This window comes from Cetorhinus maximus, chromosome 1, assembly GCF_964194155.1.
Source record: "Cetorhinus maximus chromosome 1, sCetMax3.hap1.1, whole genome shotgun sequence".
Classification (NCBI taxonomy): domain Eukaryota; kingdom Metazoa; phylum Chordata; class Chondrichthyes; order Lamniformes; family Cetorhinidae; genus Cetorhinus; species Cetorhinus maximus.
The window spans coordinates 146,128,953-146,155,362 of NC_135879.1; the positions used below are offsets into that span (position 1 = coordinate 146,128,953).

The window sequence follows — 26,410 nt, forward strand, 5'->3', positions numbered from 1 at the left end:
ATGCATGTAGTCAATGACATCCTGCACTATGAGGAAGCCTTCAATTCTCACAAACTGTGTGCAGGCTCCATGCTTCTCTCTGCCAAGAGAGAATGAAATGTATTCAGTCTCTTGAAATACAAAGCCTCAGTGACCTCCCTTATGAAACGGTGGTTGACAAACTGGGAGAAGATGGAAATACTATCTGCTCCAGTCTGGGAGAAGTCAGATGCATAAAAGTTCATGGTCACTGTCAGCTCTACACACAGTGGCAATGCTGTACTTGCCCTACTGAGGTTGCAGCAGGTAGCAGGTTTCAGTAAGGATGTCCTTAACAATGCAATCTGCACAAAAGCACTTGTTCTTTCTGCCTACTTCACCTCTGGTCATTCTCACTGTCATTGTGTGGCCTAAGGGGGATGCAAACTACTGCATGCATGTCAGGGGGAAAGTGGTTTGTGCAGAATTCATGCTAATGTCTATACCCAAATGGTCATCTGGTGCGAGTCCAGAAAATTGTATGCCCACCACCAATGTCGTATTGGAGACAAAACGACATGCAATGTCGAGAAACCAGGTGTTGTGGGGCCAAGTTATGCACCAATACTTTCATTTCTAGAAATGAATACAGTGTCATTCAAACATTCTCCTTATTATGCAAACAAAATACTTAGGATCAATTTTGTAGCTGTAATTAAAATATGCATTATTTTGACCAATATATTTTTAAACTGCACAAGATAATTCAAAATTTAATAAACTCATTGTGCATGCAGTTTCAACATGAAAACATACTTACAGGTAAATGTTCAAGTAAGGGAGTCACATTTTCTGATACATGTATTATGCTCCCATCAGTTGTTACTGCTATAAAAAATCCATCTAATGCCTGCAACAAAGAAAGAGTGCTTGAGAAATTAGAACGCAGACATTCTTAAAGTAGAACAAAAAATAATTTCACATCATTTAGGCTTTGCAGTTACTGTAATAGAACTTTACTTAAGCTCTCTACAATAAAACATAATCAGCACGTAGATGCTGGTGAAAATGCTCTCCTACTTATGTGAACATGCAAGTACAGAGCATTGCAGAAGCCAACAATGTGGGGTTGGACTTTCAGTCATGCATCCCTCCGCACAGCCACTTCTCTTTTCAGCAATGGACACTTTTCCAATTGAAACTCAATTTTAAATGCGAAATACAAAACTGTAGTAAGTAACTATGATAAATCATATAAATAAAGCCAGGACAATAGATTCAGAACTGAATTATTCAGAAAGTGTCACAATATCATTGGCTAGAGCCATGTGAGATATCCAAAAAAATACTTCTATTTGAAGAACAAAAACAAAACATAGAATATGAATAATTAATTTTTTTCTTCATTACACATGTTTAAGATTCTAGGGCCAGAATCTTTGGCATGGTGAGCGGGAGCGGGAGCGGGCCCCGCTCGCCGATGCGTAAAATGACATGTGGTGACATCCGGCGTGCATCCTGACGTCACCACGCGTCATTCAAATCTTCAGTTTGGCGGGCATGCAGCGGAGTCGGCTGCGCGCCCGCCGAACTGTCAAAGGCTTATTAAGGCCATCTAAATACTAATTAAAATTATTAACTGAGCTGCATGTCCAACCTTAAGGTTGGCTGGCAGGCAAAGAGCCCAGGCGGCCTTCACATTTATCATGAAACCTCATCCATGGGCGGGATGAGGTTTCATGAAAGTTTTAAAACATTATTAAACATTTTCAATAAAATTCATAGACATGTCCCAGCTCATGTGACACTGCCACATGAGGGGACATGTCTTAAAAATCTTATTTTTCCTTTATTAAAATTTTTAAAAATCAAATTAATCTCCGGGACGCTTCTGTGCTTTTTTGTGCGCACGTGCGAAAGAGCGCAGGCCCCGACTCAGCCTACTTGCCCCGCTCGCACAGGGAGCACTCTGTGCTTCCGGGTGCACGTCACACTGGGTGGGCCTTAATTGGCCCGCCCACATAAAATGGCGGTGCGCAGTCGATCGTGGGCAGCGATCAGCTCCGTGCCCACCTGCACCCGCTCCCGCCCAACGCCCCCCCGACAGGGAGCAAATTCTCCCCTAGGCAATTTTACACTGATACATACTTAGTTTCAAAAATTGGGTCTATGGTTCTATGGATAAGGAAACTATTATAGGTATTATGAGAGGTATTCACCACTAATGTGAATTAATGGTGGTGGCTTTAACTTATGCCCCAAGACAATGTTTTGCATGCCCACCACCTCAACTCCAAAGTATAAGTTTGTTTTTTTGTACCAAATGTGACGCTGGCAAACAACTGAGCTTTTTGAAATATATAAACGCAAACAATTTCTTTATATCCAGCACTAGGGCAATGAATAGGAACACAGGAGCAGGAATAGGCCATTTGGCGCCTAAGGCCTGCTCTACCACTCAATATGATCATGACCGATCTGGTTGTGGTCTCAGGTCCACTTTCCGTTTTTCCCCATCACCCTTGCCTCCTTTTCCTAACAAAAATCTGTCTAACTCTGCCTTGAATAAATTCAAAGATCCAGCCTCCACTACTTTCTGAGGAAGAGAATTCCATATACCAACGACCCTTTGGGAGCAAAAGTTTCTCATCTCTCTTAAAAGGGAGACCTATTATTTTTAAACTTTGTCTCCTAATTTTAGTCTCCCCCGCAAGAGGAAACATCCTCTGAGTAGCCATGCTATCAAGTCCCCTCAGGATCTTATATGTTTCAATAAGATTCTCATTCTTCTGAACTCCAATGGGGGTACAGGCCTAACCTGCTCAACCTATCTTCTAAGACAACCCCTCCAACCCAGGAATGAGTCCAGTGAACCTTCTCTGAACCACTTCTAAAACAATTATATATTTTATTAAATAAGGAGACCAAAACTGTACACAGTACTAAAGAAGTGGTCTTACCAAGGCCTTGTACAGCTGCAGTAAAACTTCCCTACTTATATATTCCATTCCTCTTGCAATAAATGCCAACATTCCATTTGCCTTCCTAATCACTTGTTGTACCTGTATACTAATTTTATGTGATTCATGTACTAGGACATTTAGATCTCTGTACCACCGACTTCTGCAATCTTCCTCCATTTAAATAGCATGCAACCCTGAAGACCAAAAAAGGTTGATAGAAAGATCATTAGCAATAGCGTTGAAATCAAAATGGAATATTTTCCAGGCTTTTTGAAGTAGTGTGCTTATGATTGTGAGGCTTAGGTTTCTTCTGAAAAGTTACCTACTAGAAAGTCTAGCTTCTAACAGATGACAAGTACTTGCTGGACTTCTGTGCTTTGTAGACTTTCAGAAGTTCACTACCAATCCGTGTCCATATGCAAGAAGGCCCAATGTCCAGATTTGGGCTGATATGTAATAAGTAATATGTGCACTTCACAAATGCCAGGCAATGACCACCTCCAACAAGACAGAATCTAACCATGTTCCTTTGACATTCAATGACTTTACCATCATCAAATTCCCTCCCCACCCCACCCCATCAACTTTCTGGGGGTTTACAATTGACCAGAAACTTAAATGGACTAGAAATATAATGGCTCACCTCCTGAATCCCCAAAACCTGTCCACCATCTACAAGGCACAAGTCAGGAGTGTGATGGTATACTAACTACAAGGTGCAAGTCAAGAGTCTGACGGAAAACTCTCCACTTGCTTCAAAGAGTACAACTTCAAAACTATTTAAGAAGCTTGACACCATCTAGAACAAAGAAACCTGCTTGATTGGCACCCCGTCCAGCACCTTAAAAAAATTCACTCCCTCCACCACCGATACAGAATGGCAGCAGTGTGAACCTTTTACAAGATGCACTGCAGCAACTCGCCAAGACTCCTTCAATATCACCTCTCAAACTCGTGACTTCTACCACCTTGTAGGGCAAGGGCAGCTCCGAGTTCCCCTCCAATTCCATCCTGACTTGAAACTATATGGCCCTCCCTTCACTGCCGCTGGGTCAAAATTCTGGAACTCCCTTCCAAACAGCACTGTAGGTGCATCTATGTCTGATGGTCTGCAGCAGAAGGTGCCTCACCACCAACTGGCAATTAGGAATGAGCAACAAACGCTGGCCTTGACAGTGACACACACACAATTAAAAAAAAAACTTACAATTCAGGAGTAGACAATCATTTGCATATACTTTCAGAGTTGGTATTATTAATTACATAATTAATATAACCTACAGTTAAATAAATGGAGATTTTCTTCCTAGAATTATTATAATTGGGATATTTTAAATTACATTATAAGCAGGTAATCAGTTAATGAATTGGGTATATAAAGCTCTTTCATTGCTTTAGGTTTCCATATGAGTAAGTCGATACAAAAAATTTGGAATTACATATATGTATTAAAAGTCTTTTAAAAGTTCAATTTCTATTGTAATACTTGTTTCCTGTGTCACAAATTTGACATACCTCTGTGGCACTTTTCTTGAACAACACCTGTGTCATGCTGCAACAAGCAAGAATAATACCTGTGTTGGATAATATAACAAGATAGAGGGAAAGAAATCAGAGCAATAGAGTGAATGAGAGAGGGAGAGCATGTGAGCAATAGAATGAGAGCCCATGAGCAAGCAAAAAATGGATGGGCAATTGAGTGAAAGAACAGGAGAAAGAGAGAATGGAGAGCGCAAACAAGGAGAATTTTTGTATTTTATCCCCCAAACATTCTTATAGGTCCCAGAGTACCATGCAGTGAAAACAGGATTTCACAAATTTCATCAAAGTAAACAGTGGCTCTTATAATATTGTTTGTTATATGGTATAACACTCCTACTTATTATAAAAAACTTGATCTTGTTACATTTATTTCTGGCTACAGACCGGTATTACACCATCTAACAAAAATAACTCACCACACAACCCAATGCTCTTCTATCTCCTAGCTACTGATTAAAGATTTTATCATCAATCTTGGGAAAAGATCAATTTCTGCCAAGAGAGGGAATTGTGTAAAAAATAAACAGAAATGCAACACAGTTGTACTTGATGAATACGGCACACTATAACACACCTCTAACATCAGTTGTGTAAACTCTTCATTGCTAAGGAATGTAGGCTTCCAGTCTTGTCGTATTTCACTAGCATCTGATTGTGCTGTGATTTCTATAACAGAAAGCATATTTTAATTAGAACATCTTAATTTACACCATATCATGTTCATAACGCACAAGAAGATTGATGCTCCATCAATTTATTTTCTATAAATCAAAACAAATAGGTCCACAAAGTGACCAAAACCTAGCTGGTCATAACTTCAGGGTGCATTTAAAATTAATTATTTGTTTCTAATTTCATACTTAGAATTAGTTGTCATGTAGTTGAAGCAATATAGATTATCAGGAATGAAATTTCTACCATGAATTTTAATTAAGTTATCTCTGTATACACTATCAGTACATTTAAATAAATTCATTCATTCCCTGTTTGTTAAATGGTAGCGTCTTTGCCTCCAAGACAGAAAGCTGTGGGTTCAAGTACCACTTGAGGAACTTGAGCCTAAAGTCTAAGCTCAAACTTCACTGCGGTACTGATGTGAAGTCAAAGACCACATGGCATTATTTCAAAAAAGAGCAGCTAAGTACTTCTTGGTGTTATGGCCAATATTTATCCTTCAACCAACATCTAAAAACAGATTACTAGGACATTATAAAATTGCTGTTTATGGGACCTTTCTTTATACTCATTCATGAGATGTGGAAATTGCTGGTTAGGCAAGCAGTTATTGCCCATCCTTAATTGCCTTACTGTGTACAAATTGAGTGCTACATTTTCTACATTATAACAGTGACTTCTGTTACAATATGGGGCTGAATTTTGCTGTCGGCGAGCAGGGAGTGGGGCTCACTTGCTGAGGCGTAAAATGATGCGGGATGACGTTGGGCGGAACCCCCGATGCCCCATTTAAATTTTCAGGAATGCGGGCCCGCAGCAAAATTAGCTGCGGGCCCGCCGACCTGTCAATTGCCAATTGAGGCCATTGACAGTATCATTGAAACAATTAAAGGACCTGCCCGTCCAACCTTCAGGTTGGTGGGCAGGCCAGGAGCCCCGGCGGGCAATAGAAAAAACATGAAACCTCATCCACCGGCGGGGTGATGTTTCATGTAGGGATTTAAAAAGTTTAATAAAGTTTTAGTGTAATTTATGAACATGTCCCATCTCATGTGACATTGTCACAGGAGGGGGACATGTTAAGGATTTTTTTTTTCTCTATTTTTAACGCTTTTAAAACTGTCAGTGATCTCCCTGAGGCAGCACTTAGCCCCAGGGAGATGTGCGCTCTTTTGTGCGTATGCGCGAATGAACGCACTCTCACTTTTGGGGAATCACCCCCACCGCCCGCACAGGAAGCGCATAGCGCTTCCCGGCGGACATCACGCTGGGCGGGCCTTAATTGGTCCGCCCACGTAAAATGGCGGTGTGGCCTGCTTCTCCGGCGGGGATCGGCCCCCTGCCCATCAGAGATTGGGTCGGGCCCTCCTGCCCGGCAGGCAGAAAATTCTGCCCATGAAGTTTCTAAGATTGTTATGTTTTGGGACTGTGTCTTTGATTTATGGCAAGATGGAGGGAGCCATGTGACCGGCTCTGAATTCTGCTGACACCAAGCCTAGGTGGCTTGACTGTTAAAAGTTAAAGGAGGGCCCAGGTTGTTTTACTGGGAAGCAGGTTCACAGCTGCAAACAATGATCTAAGAATCTGGCTGGAAAAGGAAAAACAAGCTGAGAATAGCTTTGGGCTGGTTCCTGGAGAATGAAAGGATAGAGAAAAGTATGACAATGGAGGGAGATTTTTTTATCATTGTAAAAGTTAAATGGAGGATCTTTTCTGTAGTTTTGGATATTACTTGCCTACTGAAATAATGTTTGGTTAATGTTGCTTTTAGTTTGTTACAGTAAAAGTCTTAACACTTAAAATCTTGTTGTGTAATTCTTTCAGTCATTCACTAGAAGTTGGAATTTCTTTTTAAAAGTTATCAGTCTCTATGGGGATCAGAACACGACACTTCAAAAAAAAAACTTCAGTATTATTATAAAGCACTTTGTGACACATAGTCATAAAAGGTACCATATAAATGCAATTCTTCTTTTTAAACCACATCAGTCAATTACCAGACAATTTTCTCTAGCCATTTCCCCTTCTGCCAACAATTTGATAGGGAAAACTCAATAATTCTTTAAATTAGAGCCTTAGTGACATTGGAGATGGGAATATGGGCCAGAACTTTTAGCTCGGCAGGTGGGTGCGCGCCCGACTCGACCAAGCGTGAAATGACGCGCGTTGATGTCAGCCAAGCGTATAGTCGTGCGATAGTTCGGTTAGCGGGCACGCGCTGGAGCCGGCAGCGCGCCCACCGACAATTAAAAGGCCTATTAAGGCCGATATCAATTGTCCTGAATTTTTCACTGCCCGTTCAACCTGACGGTTGACAGGCAGGCAAAAAGGCCAAGCAGCCTTTGCATTTTTTTGGAAATCTCATCCACAGGCGGGATGAAGCTTCCAAAAAGCAAATACCACTTTAATTTTTAATTAAAAACATGTCCTTGCTCATGCGCGCGCCCGCTGACCGAACTATCGTGCGACTATACGCTTGGCTGACGTCAACGCGCGTCATTTCACGTTTGGTCGAGTCGGGCGCGCACCCACCTGCCGAGCTAAAAGTTCTGGCCCATATTCCCATCTCCAATGTCACTAAGGCTCTAATTTAAAGAATTATTGAGTTTTCCCTATCAAATTGTTGGCAGAAGGGGAAATGGCTAGAGAAAATTGTCTGGTAATTGACTGATGTGGTTTAAAAAGAAGAATTGCATTTATATGGTACCTTTTATGACTTTGTGTCACAAAGTCACATGAGCGGACATGTTTTATTAAATTTTTCTGATATTTAATAATGTTTTCAATATTTTCTTCATCTCCCTGAGGCAGCTCTGTGCCTCAGGGAGATTACTCAGCGCTCGTTTGCACGCATGCATGCTAGGCTGGCTCGCACTCCTTCTCCCCGCCCGCACAGGTAGCGCTTAGTCCTGCCGTTCGCGTATCACGCTGGGCGGGCCTTAATTGGCCCGCCCGCATTAAATCGCAGTGCGCTATGGATCGTGAGCGGCAGTCGGCTTTTGACCGCCCCCGCTGGATCCACACGCCAAGGGCAAAATTCTGCCAATGAAATAAATCTCATGGTCTGTTTATATTGTGGTATGTTTGAGTGACATCCCCAAAGTTCAAGAGAGTCGGAGGGACAGAGGTGAGTATGGTGGCCATTACCAAGGAGAAGGTGCTAGGAAAACTGAAAGGTCTGAAGGTGGATAAATCACCTGGACCAGATGGATTACACCCCAGAGTTCTGAAGGAGATATCTGAAGAGATAGTGGAGGCGTTAGTGGTGATCTTTCAGGAATCACTGGAGTCAGGGAGGGTCCCAGAGGACTGGAAAATCGCTAATGTAACCCCCCTGTTTAAGAAGGGAGTGAGGCAAAAGACGGGAAATTACAGGCTGATTAACCTGACCTTCGTCGTTGGTAAGATCTTAGAGTCCATTATTAAGGATGAGATTTCAGAATACTTGGAAGTGCATGGTAAAATAGGGCAAAGTCAGCATGGTTTCATCAAGGGGAGGTCATGCCTGACAAATCTGTTAGAATTTTTTGAGGAGGTAACGAGTAGGTTAGACAAAGGAGAGCCAATGGATGTTATCTACTTGGACTTCCAGAAGGCCTTTGACAAGGTGCTGCACAGGAGGCTGCTCAGTAAGATAAGAGCCCATGGTGTTAGAGGCAAGGTTCTAGCATGGATAGAAGATTGGCTGTCTGGCAGGAGGTAGAAAGTGGGGATAAGGGGGTCCTTCTCAGGATGGCGGCCGGTGGCTAGTGGAGTTCCGCAGGGGTGAGTGTTGGGACCACAACTTTTCACTTTATACATTAATGATCTAGATGAAGGAAATGAGGGCATCCTGGCTAAGTTTGCAGATGATACAAAGATAGGTGGAGGGACAGGTAGTATTGAGGAGGCGGGGAGGCTGCAGAAGGATTTGGAAAGGTTAGGAGAATGGGCAAAGAAGTGGCAGATGGAATACAACGTGGGGAAGTGTGAGGTCATGCACTTTGGTAGGAAGAATAGAGGCATAGAATATTTTCTAAATGGGGAGAGAATTCAGAAATCTGGAGTGCAAAGGGACCTGGGAGTCCTAGTCCAGGATTCTCTTAAGGTTAACTTGCAGGTTGAGTCGGTAGTTAGGAAGGCAAATGCAATGTTGGCATTTATTTTGAGAGGACTAGAATATAAAAGCAGGGATGTACTGCTGAGGCTTTATAAGGCTCTGGTCAGACCATATTTAGAATATTGTGAGCAATTTTGGGCCCCGTATCTCAGGAAGGATGTACTGACCCTGGAGAGGGTCCAGAGGAGGTTCACGAGAATGATCCCAGGAATGTAAGGCTTAACGTTTGAGGACTCTGGGTCTATACTCGATGGAGTTTAGAAGGATGAGGGGGGATCTGATTGAAACTTACAGAATACTGAGAGTGGACGTGGGGAAGATGTTTCCATTAGTAGGAGAGACTAGGACCCGAGGGCACAGCCTCAGAGTAAAGGGAAGACCTTTTAGAACAGAGATGAGGAGAAACTTCTTTAGCCAGAGAGTGGTGAATCTATGGAATTCATTCCCACAGAAGGCTGTGGAGGCCAGGTCATTGAGTGTATTTAAGACCAAGATAGATAGGTTCTTGATTGGTAAGGGGATCAAAAGTTACGGGGAGAAGGCGGGAGAATGGGGTTGAGAAACTTATCAGCCATGATTGAATGGAGCAGACACGATGGGCCGAATGGCCTAATTTCTGCTCCTATGTCTTATGGTCTTATGGTTTATTTGAATATCAGACAGAATCTTCCTTGTGTCCCAGAGCTAAGACCTCGCTCTATATTTTTATAATATATATATCAGCATGGATAATTTATAAAATCTTTAAAACTGGACACAGGCTTTACAATGACTGAACGCATTGCTGACTGTGACTCAAACGCTAGGAACCTTTGGCATTCAGAACAGCTACAACCTCATTATCCCTCGAGAGGCGCTAACAACCCTGTGCTTGCAGAGTGTAAATTCCAAAGGAATTGTACAAAACCATTTTACGTTTCTAAGGCCAGGCCTTAACGGAGACTACCTGTCTGATGGGAGAAAGAACCCTGAAATCTCCTTTGAAATTATTAATGGTTGAAATATTAGCCATTTCAAGGATCTAGACATGTCCTATATCCAATCCAAAGTGGAGAAGGGGGAAGTCATATGACATGCAACTCAACCCACGCCTCGCATTTGAGTGTCTACAAATAAATTAACCCTTTTAGTTCATCCTATCTCGAGTTTTCTGGAGGATTATTAATAGAGAATTGGATCACACCAAAACTGAGGGGTTGGTAAAATACACCATTACATATAAAGGGCGAAATCTAAAATCAACACCTTTCTTTTTACGAACGGGTGGTGAGAGGAGAAATCAGGGCTGCTTAAACTAAACCTCCTCAAGTCCGTAACACTTGTAAACATTGTCTACTGAGTAAGATTCTGAAGGTCCATCATGGGTCATCAGTTGTAAAACGTGAAATTGTTTCTCTCACTCAGATATGACAGCAGCAGGGATCCTGTGGGACGGTATTGGTTATGTCAGTGTCGTGAGCTGAATCCAATGGAGGCTATCACCATGGCAATAGGCATGACTAACAATATGTAAATTTAGCAAGCAACAGTTGCATGATGTGTGTAAATAGAAGATGTTTTCCTGCTGGCCAATCACAGCTTCAACATCACAGAATCTTTACAGTGCAGAAGGAGGCCATTCAGCCCATCAAGTCTGCACTGGCTCTCTGAAAGAGCATTCTGTCTAGTCCCACTCCCCTGCCTTATCCCCGTAACCGTGCACATTCCCTTTCTTCAGGTAGCAATCCTTTGAATGCCTGGATCGAATCTGCCTCCACCACCCCCTCAGGAATTTCATTCCAGACTCCAACCACCTTCTGGGTGAAAAATGTTTTCCTCACATCATTTTCACTCCTTTTGCCAATTATTTTGAATCTGTACAATCTAGTTCTTGATGCATCCTTGAGTAGGAACAGTTTCTCATTATTTACCCTGTCCATACCTCTCAGGATCTTGAACACCTCTATCAAGTCTCCTCTCAGCCTTCTTTTCTCCAAGGAAAACAGTCCCCACCTCTCCAATCTATTCTCATAGCTGTGGTTCTTTATCCCTGGAATCATTCTTGTGAATCTCCTCCCTACTCTCTCCAATGCCTCCACATCCTTCCTCAAGTGTGGCACGTAGAACTGGACACAGTACACCAGGTGACATCTAACTAGTGTCTCATACAAGTTCAACATGACCTCCTTACTCTTGTACTCAATGCCCCTATTAATAAAGCCTAAAATATTATATGCTTTATTAACTGCTCTCTCAACATACCCTGCCATCTTAAATTACTTATGTACATATACACTGAGATCCCTCTGACCTTGCATCTCCTTTAGACTTTCTCCCTTTATTTTATATTGTCTCTCTATATTCTTCCTGCCAAAATGAATCACCTCACAATTTTCTGCACTGAACTTCATCTGCCACTTGTCTGCCCAATCCAGCAACATGTCTAAGTTGAACTTTTTCTTTTGAAGTTCAAGGCTATGCTCATCACAGTTGACAATGCTTCCAATCTTTGTATCATCTGCAAATTTTGAAATCATGCCCTGAACACCACAGTCCAGGTCATTAGTATATATCAGGAAGAGCAAGGGCCCCAACACTGACCCCTGGGGAACTCCACTATAAACCTTCCTCCAATCTGAAAAACAACCATTTATCAGTACTCTCTTTCCTGTCATTCAGCCTATTTCTTATTCAAGTGTCTACTTTCTTTTTTATTCCATGAGCGAGAATTTTGCTCACAAGTCTGTTGTGTGGCACTGTATCTAATCCCTTTTGAAAATCCATATACACATCAACAGTATTGACCTATCAACCTTCTCTGTTACCTCCTCAAAAATCTCTAGCAAGTTAGCTAAACATGATTTTCCCTTAACAAATCCTTGCTGGCTTTCCTTAATTATGCTGTATTCGTCCAAGTGACTATAGATTTCCTCCCGAACTATGGTTTCCAGGAGTTTCCCTACCATTGAAGTAAAACTGACTGGTCTGTAGTTGCCGGCTTTACCCTTGCGCCCCTTTTTGAACAAAGGTGTAACATTCGCAATTTTCTAGTCCTCTAGCACAACCCCGTGTCTAAGGAAGACTGGAAGGTTATCACTAGTGCCTCTGCAATTTCCAATTTCCACTCTCACTTCCCTCAGTACCCTTGGATGCATCTCATCTGGTCCTAGTGCCTTATTTATTTTAAACAAAGAAAGCCATTTCAACACCTCCTCCTTCTCAATTGTAAATTCATTTCAGCCTGGGTAGCATCTTCTTGCTTCATAAAAACAGATGCAAAATATTTGTTTAATATTTCTCTAGCTTCCATGTGCAAGTCTCCTTTTTTATCCTTAATCAGCTCTACTCTTTCTTTTACCACCCTTATATTATTTATATGCTTATAGAAGACACTGGGATTCCATTTTATGTTAGCTGCCAGTCTCTTATCACGCTCTCGCCTTACTTTTCTTATTAGATTTTTCTCTTCCCCTCTGGTCCTTCTATATTCAGCCTGATTCTCCATTGTATTTTCTACCTGACATCTGTCGTACTTCTTCCTTTTCATCTGCACCCCTATCTCTCTTGTCATTTAGTACACTCTGGATTTATTTGTCCTACCTTTCCCCTTCAAGGGAATATACCTCGACATTGCCTGCAATACTTTTTCTTCTATTGTTCAGCCAGCCACTGTCTTTTCTGCCAACATTTGATTCCAACTCACTTGACTCAGATGCATTCTCATCCCATCAAAATTGGCTTTCCCCCAATTAATTATCCCTACTCTGGATTGTCCCTTGTCCTTTTCCATGGCCAACCTAAACAATGACACAATGGCCACTGTCCCTTAAATGCTCTCCCACTGATATTTGATCCACTTGGGCCAACTCATTCCTCAGAACCAGGTCCAACAGTGCCTGACCTGTTGTTGGACCGGAAATATACTGCTGCAGGAAATTATCATGAATACATTTCAGGAACTCTCACCCCTCTTGTCCCTTTGCACTATCCCTATCCCAATCTATATTTGGATAATTGAAGTCCCCTATTATAATTACTCTATAATTCTTGCACCTCTTTGTAATTTCTTTGCAAATTTGTTTCTCTACATATCTTCCACTACTTGTTGGTCTATATACTACGCTGATCAATGTTATTGCACCTTTTTCATTTCTTACCTCTAGCCAGAGAGGTTTTGTCCTTGGCCCCTCTGGAACATCCCCTCTCTCCAGTACTTTAACGCCAGCTTTAATCAATACTGTCACCTCCCCACCCCCAACCACACCCACCTTTTCTTCCTTTCCTGTCTCTCCTAAACATCTTGTACCCAGGAATATTTAACGCCTAATCCTGCCCTTCTTTGAACTAGGTCTCTGTTTTGGCAATAATATCAGAATTCCGTTTTGTCAACCTGTGCCTATAGTTCACCAATCTTATTAACCACACTCTGTGTATTCACGTACATGCACATTAACCTTGATTTAGGATTGTTCTTACTTTTCCCCTTATTCTGACCCCATCTAAATGACTTACTATTGCCTACTCTAATTCTATCAAACTCTCCAAGTATTCTATTTACCTTGATACTACTCTCGGATATATGCTCCTTAGCAGTTAATACTTCCCTATTTCCCACGCCAGTTTTTCTCCTCTCCACTCTGAATTTTTCCTCAGGTTCCCATCCTCCTGCCAATCTAGTTTAAACTCAAACCAACAGCACTAGCAAACCTCCCCGTGATGACGTAAGTCCAAGTCCTGTTAAGGTTTAACCTATCTTTCTTATAGAGTTCCCAATGCCTCAGAAATCTAAAGCCCTTCCTCCTATTCCAATTCTCCAGCCATGTTGAACTGATCAATCTTCCTACTAGCATGTGGCATTGGGAGTAATCCTGAGATTACTGCTCTTGAGGGCCTGCTTTTTAATTCCCTTCCTAACTCACTAAAATTGCTTTCAGGACCTCATCCCTTTTCCTATCTATGTCACTGGTCCCAATATGGACCACGGCCTCTGACTGTTCACCCTCCCACAAAAGAATGTCCTGCAGCCATTCTGAGACATCCTTGACCCTGGTCCAGGAGGGTTGGGGGGGGGGGGGGGGGGGGGTGCCTGGAGTTGCATCTAAAGCCGCAGAAAAACATACTTGCTCCCCTAACTATGGAATCCCCTACCACTATAGCACTTCCACTCTTCCTCCTCCCCTCCAGTGCAGCTGAGCCACATGTGGTGCCATGAACCTGGCTCTTGCTGCAGTCCTCTGAGAAATCATCTTTCACCAGTATCCAAAACGGAAAAACGGTTAGAGAGCAAGATAGCCTCAAGGGATCCCTGTATTACCTGCCTGACTTTCTTAGAAACTCTGGCAGTCACTCATTCCCTCTGTGCTTGTTTTGTTCTTAGCTGCGGTGTGATATCTCTCTAAATGTGCTATCCAAGTAATCCTCAGTCTTGCGGATACAGTGGCTCCAGCTGCTGCTCAAGTTCCGCAACTTGAAGCTCAAGTTTCTGGTGACACCTCCTGCAGATATAGTCATCGAGGGCACTTTATACCTGCACAACTTGCCACATCCCGCAGGATGCAGATTCGACATGGCCAAGCTGCACTGACATATCTTAAGCTTTATATAAATCTTTATATAAAGTGTTTATCACAGCGTGGTATAACTCACCTGACACTCACCAATCATCTCCTCTGTGCCAAGTCCGGAAAGGCCTGTACTTAGCAACCAATCAACTTAAGAGGCTCCTGTAGCGGCACTTTTAGATTCTATTTGTAAACTGCTCTCTCTCTCTCCGCTGCTTTATGGGCTCTTATGATATTCAATCAGCTTCTTTCCTCATAACAAAGTAAGAGACAGCTACTGGAGCCTGAAGGCAGGCAGAAAAAGAAAGGAGCATCTCCTTCCCCTCTTCACCAAACTCCCTCACTCTCTAAACTCCAACTTAAGCACCCTAATGCATTCAAAGTAGCACTCCAGAGCAGTCAAGCAGCATTTAATATTTTAACTATCATATTTCAAATGCTATGTCATACATCAGTTAGAATCAGGTTTGTTTCTACAATTCTGTAATTAAGGCATTGGCTGCTGCTTTTGGCTCAACCCCTTCCATTCGCATGATCACCATGTCTCCATCTAACTATCTATTTAATATCAGGACATTTTGTGATTAGTTTTAGAAAGTAGCATTGATGTGCACCAACAGATCAGTGAATGTGAACAGTTTACACGTAAGACAAAAATATCAAAGTTGATCCAAGTCAGCACTTCACGCCTACACCCAGATGAGTCATAGTCATGTGCCTTAAGGAACTAGGAAAACAACTAAAACAATAAATAACATTGCTAACTTGATAAAATCATTTACAGTTAAAAGCATCTCCAAGCCTGTCAGAAAAGAATGAAAGTCAAGTCCTGATAGAGCTATGAATGTGAAGTTTGCAATCTTTCAAAAGAATTAGGTCATTGCTTAAAAGACAGACAAAGCACTGAATTATAATAATTTTAATGGTAAATTACTGGCAAAGTGAATTATGCTCAGATCTTTATATTGAAATTTCAGATATTATTTAATATTTGATAGAGGCTGTACAAGATTATGACAGGTTTAGATAAGGCAGTCAAAGAAAAGCTGTTTGCATTTGCTGATGGTAAAATGATTAAGGTATACAGATTTAAGGTTTTGGGTAAGAGCTGCAAGAGATGTGAGGAAGAATTTTTTTTTACACGGCGAGTGGTAATTTGTTACCTACAAGGCTGATGGAAGCGGTGTCAAATGATTTCAAAAAGAAATTGGGTGGGCACTTGAAGAAAATGAGCTTCAGAGCTAAGGGGATTGTGCCGTGAATGGAACTCATTGGATTGTTCTCCAGAGAGCTAGTATGGAATCAATGGGCCTAATGGCCTTCTTTGCTGTAATGACTCTATAATGGTAAGTAATTTATTTTTCTTCATTTGATCAGTTTTTAAAATTCTTTCATAGGATATAAGCTTTGCTGGTCATTGCCTTGCAGATGGCCTTGAAATTTATTGTTGGCCCATGTGCCATTGGCTAAGCAGAATAATCCTTTATTTTCCCTGGGCAATCCTATCCTACCAGAAAATCACAAAAAGAGGTACAATTCTTAACCAAATTTGCAAAATGCTGCTCGACGCCATTCAGAACAAGTCAGACCGCTTGATTGGCATATCTTCCATAAATATTCACTCCCTCCACCACCAACGAACAGTAGCAGCAGTGTGTACCATCTACAAGATGCACTGCAGAATCTTACCAAGGCCTTAGGCAGCACCTTCCAAACACACGACCACTACAATCTAGAAGAACAAGGCCAGCAGACACATGGGAATGCCATCACCTGGAAGTTCCCCTCCAAGTCACTCACCATCCTAACTTGGAAATATATCGCTGTTCCTTCACTGTTGCTGGGTCAAAATCCTGGAACTCCCTCCCTAACAGCACTGTGGGTGTACCTACACCACAGGGACTGCAGCAGTTCAAGAAGGCAGCTCGCCACCAACTTCTCAAGAGCAATTAGAGATAGACAGTAAATAGCCAGTGATGCCCACATTCCATAAATGAATAAAAGAAAATTATGATTTTCCCAAAACTTATTTTGAAGTTTCACTCACTTAAGCTACACGTTCCTTTGGTGGAAGGATTGTAAAATTGAAGTTGGAAGTCTGGCAAGTTCCAGGTACTGCTAATAAAGGGGGGCTGGGAGATACTGAATTGTGGTTGAGCGATTCAAATCAGAGGGCTGGTCTGCACCCATTTAGGGGCATAGGAGTCATGATTATTGACCCACCCATGCCTGTTCCAATTAAGGCAGGCAGCAAATAAATTTTGTGCTCTTCCTCTTTTCCATGATTTCTGCATGCAACCTATGCGGCTGGGTAGCTGAATGCAGAAGGGATTGTTGTTGGATGTTGGATACCATTCAGTGGGTCTGAATGAAGTCTTCATTCTTTTAAGTAGGTTAACTGTTTGTATTTATTGACTACAAGAACTATGGACATGTTGTTAGGAAATAGAGGTAGTTTAAATAAGCTATATTTATATTTGTGGGTGTTAGGAATGAGTTTTAGCTTTAATGTTTACGTTTGATTTGTATTTCTGTATCTGTATGTTAAGAAAAGGTCAAATTGGAGTTTTAGTTTCACTTTAAAAGGTGCTTGCATTGCTAATGAGAGTTTTATGATTGTTGCAGCTAAGTTAAACAAAACAAAGTAGAGAAACTGGCTATTGCCTAGCAACAGGGATCCAGAGAGGCAGGTCCCTCCCACTGGCACAGAAAAAACTAGAAACAGCAGTTTGATTTTAAAGCTGTTTGAGTTCAGTTGGTTTTGAAAGTAGCTGCCTAGACAGACTGGGGCAAAGGGGGCAGATAACCAGTCCCAAGCTAAAGAAAATACCCCAAATCCAGTGGAGTGGAACATGAGAACATCCCAAGCAGACCTTCTAGTCAAAGGAAGGACAGGAACCTGGAAAAGGTGCTGTTAAGTAAAGTTAAGAGTGAGGAGCAGAGAGAAAGGCTCCAAGCTTCAGATTTAAAGAAACAAAAGCAGCAGAAAGCAGATTTAAAGTGAGAACAGCTCGCAAAAGGCCAAAAGATCCAAAGAGATGTCAGTAACTCTTTGCTTATGGGCATGTGAAGCAGCGGTACAGTTGACAGCTGAGTCAGTGAGAGGCAGTGCGTGGAAGACAGCTTGAATGCATGTGGTGAGCCAGGGGAGAGGAACACTAGAAGGAGAGTTCGAAACCCTGGAGGTGAACTTTTGTGGACGGCATCCGAGAGAAAGTGTCGGGTTTTGGGGAAGATTCCAAAGCAAGTTCTTGAAGAGTGGAGATTGGAAAGCCTCGTGTGAAAGATGGAGTGCAGTGAGACTGGTTGACTTAAGGTGTGACAAGTGTCTGAGGGGAGTTGAGGAGAGATCCATAGCATCCATCTGGGGTGGCATCTGTTACTTGGTTTCATAGTGTGGTGTGTCTGGCCACAGGTTGCCAATTGGTTTACATAGACTGTACTTACTGTGAATTAGACTATAAGGTAGATTTTGTAACTTGTGTTATCCTTACAAATCTTTATGTATCTGTAAAGGTACAGTTGTGGGTAGAGTATTGTAATACAGTTCATCTTTTCTTGTTTAATAAATGTTTTATTCTTTTGTTAAAAGTTCATCAGCTGAGTCTGGTGACTCTATTCAGTAACTGCTCTCCATGTATCTAAACAAACAAATAAAAGTTAGGATCTATCAAGCTGGGTTCCAGCCTGGGATCAGGCTTGTCTAGTGGTAACCTCAGCTGAGGATCATATATACAGTAAAGGTTTCAAGCTAGGAGCTGTCTCCATGTCTGCTTGTGCACAAGGCTCTGTCCAACACAAGACTGACCCCTAGGTGTGGGTCATGTGTTCTCTTACATCACTGCGTGGGCGGTACTGTACTCAGTCCCAAGTTAACCCTATATGTACCAGACTCTTATACTACACCTCTTTCCAAGTCATTATCCAATGAATTTCAAGTGATTCTAGTTTATCCCATGTATTTACATTGTTATTACTGCTCCATCTCCCCCCACCCAAGTCTCTGAGTTCATAGGTCTGGAAGCCTTATAAGCATCCATATCTCATTTGCTCTATTGTCAGTTGAGTGGCTCTGTTGCTGCAGGCAAACTCTGTTGATTTGGAGGCTGTTCTGGCATCTAGGTATCCTCCCTGATCTCTCTCCACTGTGCTGTGGAAATGAGCGGTCTAGGGATGAGGAAGGGACTCCTGTTTCCTCCTGACTGTTCCCTCTGAGGTGCCAAACAGGTAGGGGCTGAGGTTGATCATTGTCCTTCCTGATGATAGTAACCTCTCTCTCCCGAGGTCTTTAATCCAGACCTTGTCATCCTTTCGTAGTTGTGGCAAGCGTCTGGTGCGGTACCTTTTGTTGCAGGCAGAAGCCTGCTTCTGCCTGTATGACTGCTCACTTGCTTGGATTTCCAAGTAACCCTTGATTACCGACCCTGGTATTATTTTTTTCCGGCAGGTTTGGAAGTTGTGTGTGGAGTTTCTTGCCCATCAGGAGTTCGGATGCGGCAAAGCCACATTGCAACAGGATGGACCTTTAGGTTAGCAGCGCTGTGGGAAAGTCTTCATTCTTTTTTAGGAGGGCTTTCATAGTGCAGGCTTCTCTTTCAGCCTCCCCATTTGGCTGTGGGTATCTCGGGGAGCTGGAATGGTGGTGGAAGCCAGATCTGGCGGTGAAGTGCACAGAGTTCTCATTTGAAAATTGTGGGCCGTATCAAACATTATCTTGTCCGGGATGCTGTGGCTCATGAGCATCTTAATTACTGCCTCTGTTGTAGTCGTATGTACTTGCTTCATCTCGACCCATCTGGAAAAGTAATACACCACTATAAGGAACGATTTCCTGATGAAGACAAATGGGTCAATGCCCAGCCTCTCCCATGGCCTGGTGGGGAACTGTGTGTGAATGTAACTCCTTTATTCAAAAAGGGGACAGAAAGCAGGAAACTACAGGACAGTCAGCTTAACATCTGTCATAGGGAAAATGTTAGAAGCTACAACTAAATATGTTATAGCAGGACACCTAGAGAAATCCAGGCTGATCAGGCAGAGTCAACATGGTTTTATGAATTTTATTGGCGTTCTTTGAAGGAGTAAGAAAAAGACAGGAAATTACAGGCCGATTAGCCTGACCTCGGTCGTTGGTAAGATTTTAGAGTTCATTATTAAGGATGAGATTTCAGAATACTTGGAAGTGCATGATAAAATAGGGCAAAGTCAGCATGGTTTCATCAAGGGGAGGTCATGCCTGACAAATCTGTTAGAATTCTTTGAGGAGGTAATGAGCAGGTTAGACAAAGGAGAGCCAATGGATGTTATCTACTTGGACTTCCAGAAGGCCTTTGACAAGGTGCCGCACAGGAAGCTGCTCAGTAAGATAAGAGCCCACGGTGTTAGAGGCAAGGTACTAGCATGGATAGAAGATTGGCTGTCTGGCAGGAGGCAGAGAGTGGGGATAAGGGGGTCCTTCTCAGGATGGTGGCCGGTGACTAGTGGAGTTCCGCAGGGGTCAGTGTTGGGACCACAACTTTTCACTTTATACATTAATGATCTAGATGAAGGAACTGAGGGCATCCTGGCTAAGTTTGCAGATGATACAAAGATAGGTGGAGGGACAGGTAGTATTGAGGAGGCGGGGAGGCTGAGAAGGATTTGGACAGGTTAGGAGAATGGGCAAAGAAATGGCAGATGGACTATAACGTGGGGAAGTGTGAGGTCATGCACTTTGGTAGAAAGAATAAAGGCATAGACTATTTTCTAAATGGGGAGAGAATTCAAAAATCTGGAGTGCAAAGGGACTTGTGAGTCCTAGTCCAGGATTCTCTTAAGGTTAACTTGCAGGTTGAGTCAGTAGTTAGGAAGGCAAATGCAATGTTGGCATTTATTTCGAGAGGACTAGAATATAAAAGCAGAGATGTGCTGCTGAGGCTTTATAAGGCTCTGGTCAGACCACATTTAGAATATTGTGAGCAATTTTGGGCCCCGTATATCAGGAAGGATGTGCTGGCCCTGGAGAGGGTCCAGAGGAGGTTCACGAGAATGATCCCAGGAATAAAAGGCTTAACATATGAGGAACGTTTGAGGACTCTGGGTCTATGCTCGATGGAGTTTAGAAGGATGAGGGGGGATCTGATTGAAACTTACAGAATACTGAAAGGCCTGGATAGAGTGGACGTGGGGAAGATGTTTCCATTAGTAGGAGAGACTAGGACCCGAGGGCACAGCCTCAGAGTAAAGGGAAGACCTTTTAAAACAGAGATGAGGAGAAACTTCTTTAGCCAGAGAGTGGTGAATCTATGGAATTCATTACCACAGAAGGCTGTGGAGGCCAGGTCATTGAGTGTATTTAAGACCGAGATAGATAGGTTCTTGATTGGTAAGGGGATCAAAAGTTACGGGGAGAAGGTGGGAGAATGGGGTTAAAAAACTTATCAGCCATGATTGAATGGCGGAGCAGGCTCGATGGGCCGAATGGCCTAATTTCTGCTCCTATGTCTTATGGTCTTATAAGTAACATGTGCTGTGGATAAAGGGGAACCCCATCAAAGGTTATTGAGGAAAATAAAGGCTCATGGTGTAGGGGGTAACATATTGGCATGGATAGAAGATTTGTTAGCTAACTGGAAGCCGAGAGTTGACATAAATGGGTCTTTTTCTGGTTGGCAGGGTGGGACGAGTGGTGTGCCACAGGAATCCGTGCTGGGGCCTCAACTTGTTACAATTTGTATAAATGACTTGGGTGAAGGGACCAAAGGAATGGTTGCTAAATTTGCTGATGGCACTAAGTTAGGTAGAAAAATAAGTTATGAAGAGGACATAAGGAGGCTACAAAGAGATACAGACAAGTTAGGTGACTGGCAAAGATCTGGCAAATGGAATATAATGTGGGAAAATGTAAGATCATGCATTCTGGCAGGAAGAATAAAAAAGGAGCATATTATCTAAATGGTGAGACTGAACAGCACTGAGATGCAGAGGAATCTGGGTATTCTAATGTATGAATTGTAAAAGGTTACAATGCACGTACAGCAAGTAATTAGGAAAGCTAATAGAATGCTATCGTTTATTGCAAGGGGAATTGAATACAAAAGTAGGGAGGTTATTCTTCAGTTATAGAGGACATTGGTGAGACCACATTTGGAGTACTGCGTATAGAATTGGTCTCCTTATTTAAGGATGTAAATGCACTGGAAGCAGTTCAAAGACGGTTTACTAGACTAATACCTGAAATGGGCAGGTTATCTTATGAGGAAAGGTTGGACAGGCTCGTCTTGTATCCACTGGAGTTTAGAAGAGTAAGAGATGACTTGATTGAAACATATAAGATCCTGAGGGGTCCTGGCAGGGTGGATGTGGATGTTTCATCTTGTGAGAGAATCTAGAACTAGGAGTCACTGCTTAAAAATTAAGGGTTGCCCATTTAAGACAGAGATGAGGAGAAATTTTCTCTTTAAGGGTCGTGAGTCTTTGGAAAAATCTTCCTTAAAAGGCAATGGAAGCAGAGTCTTTGAATATTAAGGCAGAGGTAGATAGATTCTTGATAAGCAAGGGGGTGAAAAGTTATCGGGGTAGGCAGGAATGTGGAGTTGAGGTTGAAATCAGATCAGGCATGATCTTATTGAATGGTGGAGCAGGATCAAGGAGCTGAGTGGCCTACTCCTGCTCCTAATTCGTATATTTGTATGTATGTGCAGGGATGCAGAGCTCTTTGGTCCTGCCTGTGCAGCACACACAACTGACAGTTTGCTATGGTGTCCTCAATCACCCTGGAAATGCCTGGCCACCAGACATTGGATTGGGCCCGTGCCCTGCACTTGGTGATGTCCAGGTCGCTGTAGTGTACTTTTTTGAAGGATCTCCTGCTGAAGGGAAACTGGGATGACCAGCCACTCATTGTAGATCAGGAGATTTCCTATGACCGTGAAGTATTTTTGCTGTTTGAACCAAGTTTTCATAGTACAACCACTTGGTTTCTGTTGTGGTCACCCTTGTTGGCAGTAACGGCAGATGCAGGCACACTCCTCATCATGTATTTGTTCCTGGCAAATCTGTTGGAGTTTACTAGTGGTGCTGGTAGGTATCTCCTTGTCAATTAGGAGTACGCTTCCAGCTCTTCGACGAGATTGACATCCTGTTTAGTTGGAAGGCCTACTGTAGCCCTGGAAAGTGTTGTCGTTGCTTGGTTTTTACCTTGGACATATACGGTCTCGAAGGCGAACCTCATGAGGCGTAGGTGGAACCTCTGGATTCTGGGAGGCAGATTTGCTAGTTCTTTCTCATCCAGTAATGAGGCTAGTGGCTTACAGTCTGTTTCAATTGTGACCTTGAGGCCGATGAGATAGCTCGAAAAGGTCTCACATGCCCACATGACTGCAAGGGCTTCCTTTTCTATGATGTCGTATCTCATTGCTATGCCAGATAACCCTCTGGAAATGTAGTACACCGGTCAGCGACTTCCATCCAGTTATTCCTGAATAGGACCACTCCAAGGCCTGTGGACGAAGCATCTGCTACAGTGGTGGTGGGCATGGATGGGTCGCAGTGAGTCAGAATATCATGGACAGCAGCATCGCCTTGATGCAAGTGAATGCTTGCTCTTGACACGAGTCCCAGCACCATGCTTGGTCTTTCTTAAGCTGATGCCTCAAAGGTTCTGTGACCCGTGCCAAATTTGGTAAAAACTTTGCCTGCTGATGTCACCATCCCCAAGAATCGCTGGAGATGTGGAATCGAGGATGGGCTGGGAACTCGCTAGTAGCTTTAGTTTTTGGTGGGTCCGCTGTGATGCCTTTATTGCTGACGGTGTGGCCAGGAACCAAACTGATAGTTTGGAGAACTCACATTCCCCATTCATCAGTCCCATTTTAACCCAATATGTGCCAGATCATTGTACTACAGGGGTCTAACAGTACATGCAGCTAATATATGTAGCTCCACAGTTCACTGATACCCACTGGAATCCTTAATAATGGTGGACAAGGATAGGCCACGTTTTTACAGGCGGCCAAGAGTCCCTCAGAGTAGACCTTCCAGAGGAAATGGGCACAGGTGGCAAAGGAGGTCAACTTGTAGATCTGGTGCTGAGAACCTTGCAAAAGCAGCACCGTAAGTTTAATGACTGCACGCAAGATCAGTGAATGCATCTGCAAGGGACGTCATATCCACCGCACATCAGCCTCTTATGCTGCTCAATGAACCACCAAAACAGTTATGATGTAATTATAACACATCTTCTGATTCTTTCAGTACATTCATGGCATGCCCGAGCCAGCACCACGTAGGTCATACCAGCTGTCAGTGCTATTGTAGGTTTTCAGAGCTCCCTTAGCCTTGGCACCAGAAGCACAATGGAAACCAATTTCTGTGGTCTGAGTAAATAGAAGGTGGAGGGGTGTGATAAATAGAATCTTGGAGTGACTGTGTTGTGACAAGTACTTACCTTCTTTAAGACATTTATAAAGATGTTATCAATAATTTCTTCTCAGTTTCTGTATGATCAAAGAACTGAGGTGGAAATGTAGAAGAAGATGGGGAGAAGCAGTTATAACTTGAGGGGCATCATTCCACATCAAGCACGACTAAGCAGGAATTTCTCCCACTCTTAATGCTGGAAAGATCAGTAGGTTGATTATCAATCTCTTTGGCTGCATCACGAAGGCTCCTTCCATGGCCAACAAGTCCTGCAGTTGGACTTGGAGCTGGAGCTTCTGGTTGAGGCAAGGCTGCTACCTACTGAACCACAAGACCTCCCTGCAGCATAATATAGGTGTCATGAAATTAAGGATACAAAATTAACATAAGTATTACAATTAATAGAAAAATAGTGACATTAGTTAAAAGATCTGGGAGCTATAGTAGATAGATTCCTTGAGACATGAAGCCAATGTCTGATTTCTGTCAAAATACCAAATGGATTAAGAGATTCTATAAAAACAAGGCATTTATAAAAGAAAGTTATCTGCAAGAAAGGGAAGCTTTTTTCTTCCCATGGGCAACTCAGTGTGAGGAATGGTGCCAAATTGTTCAGCTGGAGGGATTTGAATTCAATAGGGGAGAGGATGTGCCTTGCTTTCTAATTATTAGGAGAATTGGGTGCAGAGGGGTATCAAAGGATTTCCTGTTTGTTTTGGACTTGCCCCTGGATGTCCAGTTTCTTACTTTAAACATAAAATCAGACCATTAATGCTAAGGTTTATGCACTTCTACTCCTTCATTATCAATAATTGGTTTCTGATTCGTTCTTTGACATCTGATTTATGGTAGAATAGGAGAGTTTTGGAACAGACATAAGATGTGCTCTAAGTGGGAAATGGGGGATTATTGAAATCTTGGCACAGGAGGATCTCGGCAATGGAAACAGAGGTCTAGTTAGCAATGGGTTATTTTCACTTGTTACGGACAGGAGGGAGATTAATTTAAACAGCCCCGACTTCTCCTCTAACTCACCTGCCCGTATACAGAAATGTGCTTTTGATTTCTGATTTCCCCCTTTATAAGTGGTGGTGTTGTTTCCCCAACCCTTCAGTTTGGAGTGATCCATTCCTCTATTAATAATCCCACAACAAACTCAAGATAGGGTAAAATAAGAGGGTTGGTTTATTTTACACACAAAACGCAGGAAGGGGTTTTGCAAAGCCAACCCCAATAAAAGAGGGATAAGGGGTACCAGAGTAAGACCACAAATAAAATAGAAAAGTTATGGTTTCATTTTAAATCCAGAGTCCAGAATCAAAAGTCCAATGTGCATTCATTCAGAGACTAGCAGGCTGAAACTGTTGCAGGGTGATCCGTCTTTCCAGAAGCAAGGACTTCCCCAATGGAAGAGGACACGTAAAGATGAATTAGTCTTATAGGCTCAGGTACAGGAGTTCTGATGTTCCAGTAGTTCTGAGTGTAGATTATGGACAGGCAATTTACCTGGACAGAGCTCTTTCTGTTGCTGTTAGGTGGTAAAATGGTCAACTGCCTGGGTTCAATTCCACACAGCAATATTACAGGTTCTAGCAGCTTCAGGTCATGTGACATGCTTCCCACTTCTTCTCCAGGTGCTCTGTGGAGGTAGTTGCTCATTTTGTGTATATTTTCTGGACTTAGAGCACAAGTGCTTGCATCAAACGACTCAGCTCACTGTTGGTAGGTGGAAGGAAGGGGGGTGGAAGTGGGTGGTGGTGCGGGGAAAGCATTGTTAGTTCACTAATGATCTGGCAAGAGATTTTATTCCTTACCATGTTTCACCTTTAATGCTAAACTCCACTTTACATGTTATCTCCTTTGTATTTGCAATCTTTTTTCTATCCAGTCCATGGGATTAATTATATTATACACACTTCCTCTGCAAATTGGATTGCTGCATTTCTTCTTTTCTATCTCCCACCTTTCTTCTATAAAACCTGTTCTCATAAAGGGTTCTAATTTCAATACAGCAAAACCTGTAAATTAGGGACATACAAAAAATTCTTGTTAAGCTGTCCTTTATTTGTAGATGTCCTTATTTTTAAAATTGTCACTGCATGTACAGTAAACAGGATGAGCCAAGTATCCCAGGAATGGCTGTTTCTCCTGCAGCACTTGTCATCTTCATCATTTGCACCTAGGATCATGCCTAATTGTGGAGCCCTGCCAGCGGGTTGTGATTTCAGTTAGTT

The 26,410-nt window shown here is 42.6% G+C and overlaps 1 protein-coding gene across 2 annotated transcripts in view; it reads right to left on the bottom strand.

Annotated features, from left to right (window-relative positions):
• clocka (clock circadian regulator a) overlaps positions 1–26,410 on the bottom strand; it is a 136,052-nt gene that overhangs the window by 83,841 nt on the left and 25,801 nt on the right. For both annotated transcript variants that reach the window (XR_013577488.1, XM_078548002.1), the window contains exons 5-6: positions 5,038–5,129; positions 779–868 (exon numbers count right to left, since the gene is read on the bottom strand). Coding sequence is in view for 1 of the 2 variants with exons in the window: in XM_078548002.1 (XP_078404128.1) it covers positions 779–868; positions 5,038–5,129 (182 nt within the window). In the remaining variant the exon portion in view is untranslated. The remainder of the gene's footprint in view (positions 1–778; positions 869–5,037; positions 5,130–26,410) is intronic.